This window comes from Vigna umbellata, chromosome 1 (genome assembly GCF_029865625.1).
Source record: "Vigna umbellata cultivar VRB3 chromosome 1, Vumbellata_1.0, whole genome shotgun sequence".
Lineage (NCBI taxonomy): Eukaryota > Viridiplantae > Streptophyta > Magnoliopsida > Fabales > Fabaceae > Vigna > Vigna umbellata.
Genome location: NC_142165.1, coordinates 65,660,775 through 65,675,985, shown reverse-complemented (window position 1 = coordinate 65,675,985; position 15,211 = coordinate 65,660,775). Strand labels below are relative to the sequence as shown.

At 37.6% G+C, this 15,211-nt stretch overlaps 2 protein-coding genes and 1 long non-coding RNA gene across 8 annotated transcripts in view; 2 read left to right on the top strand and 1 right to left on the bottom strand.

Moving 5' to 3' along the window:
* Nucleotides 1–4,894, top strand: part of LOC124822082 (calmodulin-binding transcription activator 4) — a 32,670-nt gene extending 27,776 nt beyond the window's left edge. For all 6 annotated transcript variants that reach the window (XM_088104084.1, XM_088104083.1, XM_047294049.2 and 3 more), the window contains exons 11-13: nt 3,221–3,797; nt 3,971–4,258; nt 4,604–4,894. In XM_088104084.1, the coding sequence (XP_087960210.1) occupies nt 3,221–3,797; nt 3,971–4,258; nt 4,604–4,696 (958 nt within the window). In that variant the 3' untranslated portion in view covers nt 4,697–4,894. The remainder of the gene's footprint in view (nt 1–3,220; nt 3,798–3,970; nt 4,259–4,603) is intronic.
* Nucleotides 4,895–5,575: 681 nt separating this feature from the next.
* Nucleotides 5,576–8,130, bottom strand: LOC124822084 (nuclear transport factor 2B-like). Its single transcript, XM_047294050.2, has 2 exons — nt 7,790–8,130; nt 5,576–5,907 (listed from the first exon to the last, which is right to left on the bottom strand). The coding sequence occupies exons 1-2, from the start codon at nt 8,084–8,086 to the stop codon at nt 5,833–5,835; spliced, it is 372 nt and encodes a 123-aa protein (XP_047150006.1). The 5' UTR covers nt 8,087–8,130; the 3' UTR covers nt 5,576–5,832.
* Nucleotides 8,131–9,093: 963 nt separating this feature from the next.
* LOC148206101 (uncharacterized) lies at nt 9,094–11,860 on the top strand. Its single transcript, XR_015783457.1, has 3 exons — nt 9,094–9,568; nt 9,667–9,752; nt 11,581–11,860. It is a non-coding gene; the product is annotated as an uncharacterized LOC148206101 (long non-coding RNA).
* The last annotated feature ends 3,351 nt before the right edge of the window (nt 11,861–15,211 follow it).

The following is a 15,211-nucleotide window of genomic DNA, read 5'->3' as shown; positions in this document are numbered from 1 at the left end:
CTTCTTTTAACCGAAAATACCTCTCAAACCTGTTAGCCTAGCCATAAGCCTCCTCTCTTGCATAAATAGGAATGTCTAACTTCCTTCATTTAGTAGAAGTCATGCCTGAACCTCCTCCTTCATTATTGGGATTTCCCTCACTGCCTCCTTTGGCAACAAAAACACTATCCTCTGTATGTTTATCAGAGGATGCTAATCTTTCTACCACCACCATCAGCCCCTTAATCATCTCCTCCAATCTTTGTAACTATCTTTGATTCTCATGTTCCTGTTCTTGCACTATTCTCTCCAGCCCGTCCAATCTTGACTCCATTCTCATATTCACCATACCCTACAACCCTCACAGCACCAAAAATGTGGCTCTGAATACCAATTGATAGGTACCCAGATTTTATTACCTCCCCAAAGAACTCCAAGACAGGTTCTTGGATGATCTTGCAAAGAGACCAGACAGTTTGGTCTGCACCAGAAAGTAGAACACGCACACACAACACCAAGTCTTTTGCGAGGACCTGTCTATCCCTTCCCTTTGTCTATCAAACAACACAAAAACTGTAGAAAACAATCCTCAAACAGACTTTATAATAATTTGACACACAACAAACCCACCACATAGACAGTTATAACTGTTTGTCCCTCTTATTCTTTCTAACGTATATTCCCTCTGAACCTATCATAAGTTCTCTAGATATTGAAGTCTGAAAATTGAATTTCTAGAGATGCAAACTGTGTTAGGAAATTAAATGTTGAATTGATGACAACATTGAGGGTTTAATAAATGTAACATCCCAATTTAGTAATATAAAACTACTAAAATGAACATTACATGGATAATGATATAATAAACACTACAGATTTACTATGAATAAAATTCTTCACCTGAAGAATAAAAGTACAACCTAAACTGCAAGCTTCACTCCCAACCTCCCACTGAGTCAACTGAAAGATTGTATCCCTAAGCTCACACCATTAAGGTGATCATCGTAAAAGAGAAACAACACAGAAGAGACAACACAAAAACAAGGGTAAGCTAGATTTAAAAAGAATTCATACATTGATATAACATACCACATATATATAAGTATTCATGCAAAATAAACTAGTTCAAAACATCCTAACATGTTATGACTTAGACTTGACTGTCCAGACTTAGAATGATTGCCGAGCTATGGCGGATTGTGCATTCGTGGTGGCTTCTACTGCTTTACAAAGCCATTGCCAATGAGTTTCACCCTACCGCACTCACGAGGTTAGTCTGTTCTGGGCCTTGGAGCATATTGGAAGCCTCTAAGACTAAGTCCTCCTACTCCTCATGACATGGATCAATCCTCTCTATGTGAGAATGAAAGACCATTGGAGTTTTAGGATAACCCCCAAGACTGAGCTCCTGCATTCTTTCTAAAATACTTGAATCTCACCAAGAGCATTCACTTTGGAACTTACTTTGAAACCATATACTTTCACTTTAAACCACAACACTGGGCACCACCATGTAACCTCTCCGTGAGAATCATGGAATTACGTCCATCAACCATACTTTCAACACATACATAACCTCGAGAATCAAACATTATGTATTTCAATTCATATTACCATTCAATTCATACTCCACAACAAGTAGTAGAAACCAATCATTCAAACATTCACATACATTGTACACACTTTAAGAAAACATATAAAATCTTAGTTAAAAATCTGATATTTTCGCTCAGCGCATACCATTCGCTATCCGAATAAAACTGACAATGCTCCCAGACCTTAACAATTTGCTCAGCGCATACCATTTGCTATCCGAATAAAACTGGCAGTGCTCCCAGACCTCAACAATTCGCTCAGCACATACCATTCGCTAAGCTAAAGTCCTCAGACAGAAAACCCACCTCTACCACCACTTGCTGAGCGAGTGGATTCGCTCAGCGAGTCTGCATAATTCTGTAGCACCAAATCTGCAGAAATTACCCAACCTACACCAAATTTACCAATTCTAACTATTTTTCCCAACTTCTAACTCTCCTAGATTGTGTTATACACTCAATTAAACTTGAACAAGTGTTTCTAAACCTCACTACCAACATTCTAAAGTGATTACTAACCAATTCCCCCTTCAAAACACCAAATTTCTCAACCTAGGGACCCAAATCACATTTTACTACTTTTGTTACATTTTTAAGCAATTTAGTGACTCAAACAAGTCACATTTGACGTACTCAAGCTGTCCCAATAGACCAATTGAGCATCTAACTTCAAATTTTGATTTTCACTACCTCACTTCCTTAAAATGACTTACTATAAAGCAAAATTGTTCCAATTCAAGACTAACCAACCTCATCACAGACTTCTAACCCTTCCCTATCATCAAGACAGATCCAATCATCAATCAAAACAGTTTAGAAATCAAAATCATGATTTCAGCTCATAAAATTCAAAAATCATCTTCTCCACAAACCTACTCCAGTAATTACAGAATTCAAAGAATTTACTAGCTTCCCTTACCTCGACTCAACAACTCAAAACTCTCAAACGCTTTGTCGATTCCTTGCAGTACAAGGTATTTCTAGGAAATCTACAAATCATCGTTTGATAATGGAAGAACAACCTTAGAATCACCAACAGACTAGGAATTAAAGAAAAGGAACTCTTGATTCATGTAAAACAAGGTTGTCTTACACAATCAAGAACCCTAACTACTAAGTAAAGGGTTTTCTACTTACTTGCTCGATTCACCCAATTCATCGGATAAAATGGTAGACCTCAATGCCGTGATCGTCTAGGCACCTCCTGATCGTCAAACAGATGACTTGAGATCAAGAACTCTTGGAGAGAAGGTAGAGAACTCTAAAAAAGTGATTTCTAGAGAGATGGTACGTTTTAAAATAATGAAACTCGTTTATAACAAAATTATTTATAATAAAAATGTTTAATATTAAAATAATCGAGTCTCACTATTTTTAGACTACCACCACTTCTAAAATACTATTTTCTGGGGTTTTACAATAAACCCACATGTAGCATGATTTCTTATCATTAGAAATTAGTTGCCTTGTTGATCATGTGTGTATAATCAATCAAAGCAAATGTGGGCTTTAATTTCTAATTAGTAACAATAATTGGTTCATCTAGTCTTCTGCTAGAACTGATGATCATATCATGAAGTATAATTACCTGTTCCATTTTAAAGTATTTGGATGTTATTTTCCTTAAGCTTTATAATACCATGTAGGGAAAAAATGGTTGCTTCACTTGTAGCTTCTGGAGCATCTGCTGGAGCTGTGACAGATCCAACTGCACAAGACCCAATCGGTAAAACTGCTGCATCTATTGCAGCCAGCAATGGGAACAAGGGTCTAGCAGGATATCTTTCAGAGGTAGCTGTAACAAGCCACCTATCATCACTTACATTGGAAGAGAGTGAGTTATCTAAAAGTACTGCCCAGCTTCAGGCAGATATGACTGTGACCAGTGTCTCCAAGGAAAATCTTGCTGCCAATGAGGATCAGGCGTCACTCAAAGATACCTTGGCTGCTGTAAGAAATGTAACTCAGGCAGCTGCCCGGATACAATCTGCTTTTCGGTCACATTCTTTTAGAAAACGGAGAGCAAGAGAAGCAGCTGCTGGTGTAGATGGTACGAGTATAGGTGGCTTTGGTAGCATTCCAGAAATTTCTGCTTTGTCAAAACTTGCCTTTCGAAACTCACGCGAACATAATTCAGCTGCTTTATCAATTCAGAAGAAATATCGTGGTTGGAAAGGTCGCAGAGATTTCTTATCGTTGCGCCAAAAAGTAGTGAAGATACAGGTAATAAATGTCAACTTTAGAGTTTGCATGGAACAAATGAATACAAAGAAGTACGTGCATAGTTTTGATTCTTTGCAGGGTGAATAATTTTGATTTTAAAACCAAACAATGGCGTGCATACTTTGATTTTTAACACCGTTAATGTCAACCTCTTCCGAATTTATATTGGGCAGGCTCATGTGAGGGGTTACCAGGTTAGGAAGCATTACAAGGTAATATGGGCAGTTGGAATCCTGGACAAGGTCGTGCTGCGATGGAGAAGAAAAGGAGCTGGTTTACGAGGTTTCCGACAAGAGATGGACATCCATGAAGATGAAGATGAAGATATTCTCAAGGTGTTCCGAAAACAGAAAGTGGATGTAGAAATTGAAAAGGCCGTTTCACGGGTGCTGTCCATGGTCGACTCACCAGATGCTCGTAACCAATATCATCGCATGCTTGAGAAATATCGTCAAGCTAAGGTAAATAAGTTTAAAAACGACACTGTCAAGTGTTTTCCTTTTATCAGAGTGGTCACTATCTCTTCGGCATCTCTTAGTTTGCCACTATATGAAAATTTTAGACATTGTATTGCATGCGGCTTCCTCTATAGGGAATTTCGTACTCAATCTGTTTGGATACAAAACTAGAAGAACTTGAGTGTTTTAATACTCTATGTTTTCTGTATCGACACTCTAAATAACCTTTTAGCTTACATCCTAAAAGATCCATAGTAAAAACATATACGTTGTAAAGCTAGCAACTATTTTTACTATAGAGTGCATTGCTTTATGCTGCCAATGCATAACTTGTGAATTATTTGGCAGGCTGAACTTGCAGATACGAGTGACGAAGCATCATCAACAACTTCTGTGGGGAATGCCTTATTTATGGAGGATGACTTCTATCCATTTCCATAGCCTTGCTAATCTTCATTCTTCTGAATGATTAATTTCTGAATAACCATTTCGACGGTCGTTGTGTTTTAGATGCTTATAACAAGCTGACTTGTTAGTTTGAGACAGTCTTGATTGTATAGTGATAATGACGTTGAATACTGTTGCTTTGTAAAATATAAAATTGTGTTGAATGCAAGTAGAGTGGCGTTTCAAATTGAATGGATAGCATTTCCCTTAGTTGTAGATGACATCTGAAAATATAGCCTCGTTGGATGATATATTAGTAGTACAGTCAAAATTGCTCTAATTGTTACAGTGTCGAACTCAAACAACACTCGCTCTCAGGTGTTACCACGTAAACAAGTCCCAACGACTAGAATGTTAAAGAGAGGTATTCTTTCTCATTTATTTCATTTTAATCCCAAATTTGACAAGTCTGTATGGAAGCCATGGCCGATACAGACTTGATTTGATCAACCCTTATTGACAGCACCGCAAATACAATTCAAATTCACATTGCAGAATAAAGGGGCGAATCGTATTTCGATATAACTCCTGTATCTGTAACACCACCGATCAGCATCATTTATCTTCAATGAAATGAATTTTGGATTAACATGAAATAATCAACTAGAGTACAGTGTCCAGAAAATAACAAGTATTCAAGTTTGAAACCTGCTCCTCAATTATTATGCTATTGAAGTTAATATAGTTACAAATCAACAACCCCAAATAACATCTAAATTGATTAACTTTTACGGTTAAGAAGAGAAAAGACAAACAGCCCTCATGGTATGAGAGATGCTTGAATAAACGTCATTGGTTCCTTAGGTGAACAAAAACATTATGTTATAACTGCAAGCATAAACTAATTAATAAAGGGAAAATGGATCAAGATGCTTGGATCCAATATCTCAGATCACAAATATATTAAAGTTTTCAATCTCCAATACCCAGTAATCTTTCAACAATTTATCCTTGAAGGTTTTCTTCAAATCAGTCACGACAGAAAATTCTAAACACAGCAGACAATTAAGGATTCAACACAACCAACCAAAAATAACCCTTTTTCAATTTCAAATGTCCAATCTGAAACAGCTAGCTATAGGGCAAACTTCTTCTATGGCCTTTCAGCTCATGTATTTGATGGTCTATCTTCATGCATAGTTCAAACGGAATATATCATTCAACACATAATAGCTTGCCTGCGGAGTTGGCATCAAATGGAACATCTGAAAAGAGAATGACAAATTTAGTGATTGACTGAAATTAGATAAACAGTAGAGCAAGAAAACGAGAGGATATGCCTACCAAAATACAAAGTATTTCTACATACACAGGAAAAATATAATACACAATTACCAGGATAAGTGCACAAGTATAGAAAAGAATAATAAAAACTTGCTATGGATGTAAAAACTTCAGGAAAAATTCCCCTTCCACACATAGGCAACATTTAAGTGAAAAAACAGGAGTTTGAAAACCCATCGTTTTCCCCTTCAGAATCATGAATTCAGCTACTCTAACAAGAGACAAACACTTCTAAGTCCAAGGTACCAAAACTTAATCATTTTCTAAAATTACAAAGATCGCTAAAATATCATTAACAAAAACCACTTCATTCATGATTCATTTAAGATGGAGAACCACCCCCCATCTATTGATCATTTTAACAGAAAACTTTCCAGTTCTTCTTTGTTTTTCAGAAAGTTATAAGCTCCTTAAATTTATTGATAGGTAGAACAAAACATATTAGTGACAGCTAAGTAGTGACAAAAATACTGGCTAAATTAAATCTAAAGAGAGAAGTAATTCTCAACACAGAGGACCGCTGCAAATTTGCAGGTCACCTACTAGAAATGATCAATGCTTAACTCCATGATAAACTCCATCATTAACTTTAACATCTGCGACTAACTGCCAACTTCCAGTTGTTTGTTCTGCTAAGGATCATTGATTTTATTGTCTTACAGAGACAATGCCGGTAGAGAGAGTGAAAGTTAATGCGGCACCAAGACAATATCCCACTCATAATCCCACCTAGTTACAGAGAGGTCCGAATTGAACGAGTTCTACTAATAGATATTGAAATTTAATTTAATTTGAAGCCTCTAGTATAATTCTTGTGGATTCCATTGGAACCTAGTGAGAATGATAGGAAGTAATCAACCTGACAGCAATTGATGAAATAAAACAGTTGGAGGACCCCCACAAGCTTTTAAATTGAACTCAAATTCCATCTAAGTTGTAATTTGGAAGAATGGAATCTTAGATAACCTACCCAAGCACTGATGAAAAGTGCAGTAATTTTTCTTGCAAATTGATATCAACGAAAAAGGCATGAACAACTCATGCGGAAAAAGGTTGAGCTCGTGACACATTTCCAGAACATCTGAAAATTGAGACCTTAAGGAACTTTTAAGTTGTCAACAATGTGATTGATGGCAAGACAAATAATAAGTAGAATCAGGTTGTCTTTGGATATCCATCAGATGTACTGTAGTCCAATCCATAACCACGCAAAAAAAGAACTCTGATCTAATCAATAAAGTCCATTAAAATTAAAATGAAAATACAAAAAGGATTAATAATTGTTTTGCCACTTTCAATTCTAAACACACCTTGACCAACATTGGTTGGCACAAAAACCCACATTAAGAGAAAAGTATCCACATTCTGTACGCTAGGGCCCCCCGATGAATAACATGTACCAATACTATGATTACCAAAAAAGAAAACCTAGACTCTACAGTTAACCTAGATTTCCAAACACAAACTGGCAATGATTCAAATCCATTACTATCATTCCATAACCTTCCTAATTCTCCATTCACCCGCTCTCTTCTCACCCTCACATTCCGCAGTCAATAGCATTAATAACAACCTAAAACGTCCCCACACTTAACAATTTATGTTTCGCAGAGGAACAAGCCATCATTTTCAACGAAATACAAACATGTAAATTCAAAAGCAACACGCGATCACACAGGCCGCCCCACAGCAATTCAACGCAGAAAGAGAAAGAGAGAATCAAATGAAAGGAAATCAGATCGAAGCGGAAATGGATGATGGATCGGAGTGCGAAGAGAACCCTAAGACAGAGAGAATGTTGACCTGGCTGAATTTGAGAGTGTGTTGTTCGCCGGCGAGCTGGAGGCTGCCGCTGACGAAGACGAGCATGCCGCCGCTGGCACCGGAAGGTTGGCAGTCGACGGTGGAGATGGAGTGGTGGCACTGCTGAAAAGGGAGGGAAGTGAGCTTGGCGACGATGTTGGAAGCGCCCTGGATCTTCTGGCCTTCAAAGGTGAGCATGGAAGCATCCTGGTAGAGACCGGCCAGGCTTTGGCGGTTGTTGTCGAAGGTGCTGTAGTAGTGATCTACGAATGCCTTTGCCAAATTGTCTGGATCCATCTCTCCCACTCCCACACTCTCTTTCTTTCCCCCTCCTTATATACCCTAACTTCTTTTTACACCCTTTAGCGTATCTTTTACGTACTATATATAAACAAATCTTATTATAATTACCAGCAAACAATTCTCCTCATCATCTATACAATTAGTTATCATAATTCAATTAATTAAAAATGTTATTAAGATTTATATTTAGATTATTAAAATTTTCTATCCCTATATACATATATATATATATATATATATATATATATAATCATCACAGATATTTCTTTATTAACTTTTATGGTATTGTAATTATTTAACAAAGCATTTATAAATTTTCATCAAATTTGTAATAAAAAATAGTTCTAAATTATTTTAATTTTTATTAATTGTTATATTTATGAAATAGATATGGTTATAACATTTATGAATAGTTTTGTAAATAATAGAAACTACGAAATTAGTTAATAAATATAGGGATATATATAAGCGTAAAAAAGTGTTTGTATATATATTGATAACGGAAAAGAAAATATTTTGGAATATTGACTAAACGGTTATTAATTTAAATTTAATTTTTTATTATTAATTAATTTTACATTATTGAAGAAATGTTTTTGAATTTTACCTGGTTTTAAAATTTTTTCCAAATATAAATTGAACATGTTAGATAAAATTATATTTAAATTGCTGATTTTCTTCTTTTAAGTTTTAAAAGTAACTTTATTTATTTATAATTTAATTGTTAAGTACATTCAAAAGAAGTTACTTGTTTTTTAATAATTTAGTTTATCAAAAATTTAATTCTAATCATAATTTATTATTAAAATATTAATATAAATTAATATTAAATACTTTTGTTAAATTTCATTTTGAATAAATTAAATATTAAATAAAATTAAGTAATTTATTCATTTAAAAATATTAATGTTAATTTTATTCAATTATAAAAATATTTGTATAAAATTGTGATTAATAATATAATGTTATTGTTGAAATTTGTGAGACCCTGGATAATTAGCAAATTTAATCCTGACATCACACCACTAACACACACACCACGTCACTGTTGCGGGTAATTAAAAACCCACTTTCAACTCTGATTTTCACCTCTGCAATGCACAGAAAACTGAACCACCATCATTCTCTGCAACATTAAAAACGCACCACTCCTTACATGCACACCTGCCACTTGTCACGTTAGAAACTTACAAATCAGAATTTAGTATGCAGGTGTCAGTCTTGGACATGTTTGTTCAAGCAAACGTTACTTTAACAAAACCAAAGTTTTCTGAGAACCCTTTCACCTGCACACTCATTCATCTTCTTCCTCAGAAAACCAAACTCTTCATTTTCTCCAAATTTCTCTCTAAGAATCCTTAACTTCTCTCTATCAGAAAACTCACGTTTCCTCTCTGATCACAATTGCAGCACCATAGGAATGTTAGTACTGCTGTGATCTCCATTTTGGACCAAACAGAAACTGAATCCAATCTGGTAAGCCTTCTTACTGTATTTCGTTCTTAGGTTTCTGGAAGAATAGAGTTTTAGTGCATGCAAGTATGTAGTCTCAGAGTTCTGCAATTTTTGATTAGATTTGTTTTGGAAGAATCAAGAATATAATAGAAGCATAGTTGGATAAAGCCATTTTCATCTAGGACAAGTTGGAACTTCAATCCGGGTAAGGGAAGCTTATATGTTTAATTCATACTGCTTGATTTTATAATCTGAGTTGCATGTATATGAAATCTGATATTTGAGCCTTATGAACGTTTACTGATATGAGATATAAATTCTGGTTCATTTGCATGTTGTTTTGGATACGCATGAAAGATGTGTGAATGTTATAGAGTTGGAATGATTAGATCGATTGAATCTGTCATGAATGAACACTGCTTAATTGTATTATATATGTTGTTGCTGATTTTGATTTAAATGTATATTGATTTGATTCTGTATAAATGGAGTATGGTGATTGTATATTTGGAATGATCCAAATGTTGAAATCTGTATGATTTGATGTATTAAATCTGAAAGGAAAGTTGTCAAGTTCATAAAAATCGAAATCTGGAAAATTCTGTTAAGAGTTGAGAAATCTGGTCTCTGTACTGATAAAGGACGTTCGTCCCTGTACGGTCTTAAACCGTTCGGTTTTCAGTTAAGCTTACTTAGACTAGAATTCTTTCATTTGGAAAGAATTCTGCCCGAGAATGAGCGTCCCTAGTTGATGATCTGAGCGTTCGTCTAGCTCAGTAATATTTAAATATTTAAAACTTTATAAATGAGTGACGTTCGGCCTTAAGTAGAGCGTCCGTCCTTAATAACGTTCGTCCTAAATGAAGTTCGACCTTCTGTTGAACGTTCGTCTACAGAGCGTTCGTTTCTATATTGAACGTTCGTTCATAACTGGTGTTCGGTCATATACCTAAACGTTCGTCCTACCCAACGTTCGGTTTATACCAACGTTCGTTCTGATTGTGCTCGGTCATTGACTTAGCGTTCGTTCCAAAGCGGGGTTCGGTTTCTAAACTGAACGCTCGTCCCTATTATTGAATTTTGAGCGAACATAACTGGCGTTCGTCCAAATTGTTAAATTACGTTCGTACTTGGACTGCCAGTGCTGTTCTTCTGAAATCAATTATATTGCTGGTGTATCTAAACACTTATCACTGGTTTTATTCCTTGGGTTCTATCTAGATTCTTTACACTTAAAATCTTTCAATGTATTATTCATCTCTTCTAAAGATCAGTATTTTCAAATTATCAAGAGTTGAAGCATATTAAGTGAATAAATGACTCGTTTCTTTTGTCCAGAAACGTGAAATCAAAGGTTCTGTGATAAGTTCATTTTATTTGATTAAAGAATGCATGACGTTAATATTAAGAGAGTGAAATACAGAATGGAGATATTATAATTATGAAAGGATATGATGGTTGAACACGACATGATATGATTATATGATTTTGAACTTGAATGAGCGTTCCATGGAGGAGCTTCTCAGTTGTATTAAATGCTAAATTTGTAAAGTATGAACATGGACAAGTTACTGATGGCTTGGTCCATCCTGATATTCCGTGATGCTCATCTTCACGTAGAAGGGGGTAGTCATGCGTGGGAATGGCAGGAGGTCATTCGTATCCCTCACTTAGCAGGGGCGAATGATTAACCTCAAGTGGAGGTCATTCGTATCCCTCACTTAGCAGGGGCGAAGGATTAACCGCATGTGGAAGCTGATTAGGTATATCCCGGCTACCACACCACTTGGGTGCAAGGACGCCTGTAACTACATGGTTCATACAGTTCAGTACAGTCTGTTTTATATAGATTTATATGTTAAATTTTATGATTAAGTTGTTTGATGTATCTGTGAATTAAATTGTGAACTGTATGTATGTTGTATTAATTAAACAATATAAGCTTACCCTTGCAATTTTCCTGGTGCTGTTTACTGTCCATGTATAATCCGTCTTGTCAAAATGCAATGATCATCCGTTGTGGATGTGAGCAGAGGGTGATGCATCTCTTGAAGTATTACTGGAAGAAGAAAATTTGGAAGATGCAAACCTGGTTGAAGTTGAAGTAAAAGCTGAACAGTAGAGGCGCGATTCCGTAGCAGTTTTAGTCTAGTGTGTTGTGCAGTATTTTTGGCAGTTGTATATATATATATAGTTCTGCAGATCTGTTTTGTATTTATCTGAAAATTTGGAATTCTGTCAAGTGCTGGACTGTATTTTGATATTCTGTATTTAAATTCTACAGAATGGATAATCAGAACTGGTTTCTGTTTATTTTTTTTTATGAATTCTGAACACTGCAGATTTTACTGTACGTGCTGTATGTTAAGTTTTAAAATTCTGAGCTACTGTAATATTCTTAAGACTGCACTGTTTATCTCTGTAAATGTGATCAGTCCTGGTTAATGGTAATTATCATTATTTTGGGATGTTACATTAGTGGTATCAGAGCAGTTTTGTTCTCTTAAGGACACTGTAGGGTTATGAGTGCACTGTGTTTTGCTGTGTGCTTATTATATGTTTAATGAGTTATTATTATTTAACTCTTGGACATAACTAACGCTCGTTTTCTCTGTATCCAGAGAACTAATGGCACCTAGATTGCCTCCCCCTCCTCAACCGAATGAACCTGATACTTCCAACCGCTCTAGATTGTTGGAGGACGTTATTGAGAGACTCCAACGACAAAATACCACCCTTATGGAACAGAACACCACCCTGATGCAGCAGAATCAGGCAGCCATGCAGGGTTTAGAAGCCTCACGTGTTACTGCTGAAAACACACAGAGACAATTGATGGACATCCTTGCTGCCACTAGAGGTACGCCTGGAGCATCCTCTTCAAACGCCACTCCACACGCTGCTCAACCAAACGCTGAATGGAGTTTGGAGAGTTTCCTCCAGCATCATCCAGCTAAATTCAATGGAAAGGGCCTCCCTGATGAGGCGGATCAGTGGCTAGGAGACATGGAGAGAATTTTCAATGCAAAGAGGTGTCCGGACGAGAATAGGTTGGCTTACACAGAATATTTACTGACTGGGGAAGCAAGCCACTGGTGGGCGAGCACAAGAGCTATTCTGATAGAAGCTCAACGTCCTGTCACTTGGGAAGTATTTCGTGGTAAATTTTACGAGGAGTACTTTCCTGACAGCGTACGGTTTGCGAAGGAAGTGGAGTTTTTACAACTAGTTCAAGGTGGGATGACAGTTTCAGAGTATACCAACAAGTTCAAGCACCTTGTTCGGTTCTATACGATGGCAGCCAATGAAGAATGGCAGTGTAGGAAGTTTGAGAACGGATTGAGGAGTGATTTGAAGGTGTTGATATCCAGCTTATGTATCCGGTCTTTTCCCAGTATGGTTGAGCGAGCTAAGGTATTGGAGAAAAATATGGCAGAGGTTGAACGACAGAAGAAACAACCGCAAGTTAGTAGGGGACCAATTGTGTCCAGGGGAAGTTCTGTTCAGAGGAGACTACCTTACGCTCGTCCAAATCAATCAGCCAATACAAGTGGTTCTCAAGCACTGGTTCCTGTAGGACAAGCTGGACAAGGCAGTGTAACTTGCTTTCACTGTGGAGGGCCGCATTACCGTTCATCCTGCCCTCAACTGGTAGGAGGAAAGCACTGTAACAGATGTGGACGAAATGGGCACGTGGAGAACGAGTGTAACATGAGTGGAAGAGCAGTGATGAGACCACCAAACACTGGCAGAAATCAGCCACGGGGTGGACGTGCACAAGCAGTGGGGAGAGTGTACGCTATCACTGGAGCGGAAGCAGAGAACGCAGGTAATCTTATAACTGGTGAATGCTTGCTGTTTGGAGTGCCTTGTTGTGTGCTGTTTGACTCTGGGGCAACGCACTCCTTCATCTCGAAGGCGTGTGTTGAAAAGCTGGGAATAGTAGAGAGAGATCTGCAGTTTGACTTGGTGGTATCAACACCAGCGGCTGGAGAGCTTAGAACATCTACCGTGTGCATTAGATGTCCTATTGTGGTTGAGGGGCATAGTTATAAGGTGAACTTAATCTGTTTACCTTTGAAGGACTTGGAAATAATTCTAGGAATGGATTGGTTGGCTACCAACCATATTATTATAGATTGTGGCAAGAAGGAATTAGTGTTTCCTGAAGATGATGAAGAATGTGTGGGAGTTACATTCGGTCAGTTAAGGGAGGATATAATGGAAGGTGCAAGCTGTTTTCTCATTATGACACATGAAGACAAGGAGTTAGGAGGGTTGACGGAAGCACGGACGTCCAATGAGAGCAGTACGGAACGAGCAGTGGTGAGTGAATTTCTGGACGTTTTTCCAGAAGAGATACCAGGATTGCCTCCTGTTAGAGAAGTCGAATTCACCATTGATTTGGTGACAACGGCAGCTCCTATATCTGTTCAACCTTACCGAATGGCACCTGCAGAGTTGGTTGAACTCAAGAAGCAAATTGAAGAGCTTATGGAGAAGAAATTCATTAGACCGAGCGTATCACCATGGGGAGCTCCGGTACTCTTGGTGAAAAAGAAAGATGGCAGCTCTCGGTTATGTATAGATTACAGGCAATTAAACAAGCTGACCATCAAGAACAAATACCCGTTGCCAAGAATAGATGATTTGTTGGATCAGCTGCATGGAGCAACAGTATTTTCTAAGATTGATTTGCGTTCAGGATATCACCAGATAAGGGTTAAGGAGGACGACATCCAGAAGACAGCATTCAGATCACGTTATGGGCATTATGAGTACGTGGTAATGCCATTTGGAGTAACGAACGCTCCAGCCATCTTCATGGATTACATGAACCGGATATTTAGACCCTATTTGGATAAATTTGTAGTTGTGTTCATAGATGATATTCTCATCTACTCCAAAACCAATGCTGAACATGAAGAACACTTGAGAACAGTACTAACCGTGTTGAGGGAGAAAGAGTTGTACGCAAAGCTGTCCAAGTGTGAATTCTGGTTAAAGGAGGTGCAGTTTCTGGGGCATGTGATATCGTCTGAAGGTATTTCAGTAGATCCCTCTAAAGTGCAAGCAGTGTTAGATTGGAAGAGCCCGCGTTCAGTCACTGAAGTGAGGAGTTTTGTGGGGCTGGCTGGTTATTACAGACGTTTCATAGAGGGGTTCGCCAAGATAGTGGCTCCTCTTACTAGATTGACTAGAAAGGATCAGCCATTCGCTTGGACTGATCTGTGTGAGGAACGGTTCCAGGAGCTGAAGATGAAATTGACGAGCGCGCCAGTTTTGATTATTCCAGACACGTCCAAGCCATTTGAAGTGTACTGTGACGCATCTCACCAAGGTTTGGGCTGTGTGCTCATGCAAGAGAGACGTGCAGTAGCGTACGCGTCTCGCCAGTTGAAGATTCATGAACGCAATTATCCCACACACGACCTGGAGTTGGCAGCTGTCGTTTTTGCACTAAAGATTTGGAGGCACTATTTATACGGATCAACGTTCCAAGTCTTTAGTGATCACAAGAGCCTCAAATATTTGTTTGATCAGAGGGAGCTGAATATGAGGCAAAGACGTTGGCTGGAATTTTTAAAAGATTATGATTTTGAACTGCTATATCACCCTGGGAAAGCCAACGTAGTGGCAGACGCCCTAAGCAGGAATACAGTA

What these genes read in the sequence shown, in the direction of transcription:
- LOC124822084 (XM_047294050.2), bottom strand. Translation starts at nt 8,086, where the DNA reads ATGGATCCAGACAATTTGGCAAAGGCATTCGTAGATCACTACTACAGC. An exon ending in ACACTCTCAAATTCAGCCAG is followed by an intron (nt 5,908 to 7,789) that starts GTCAACATTCTC and finishes TTCTCTTTTCAG; the next exon opens with ATGTTCCATTTGATGCCAAC.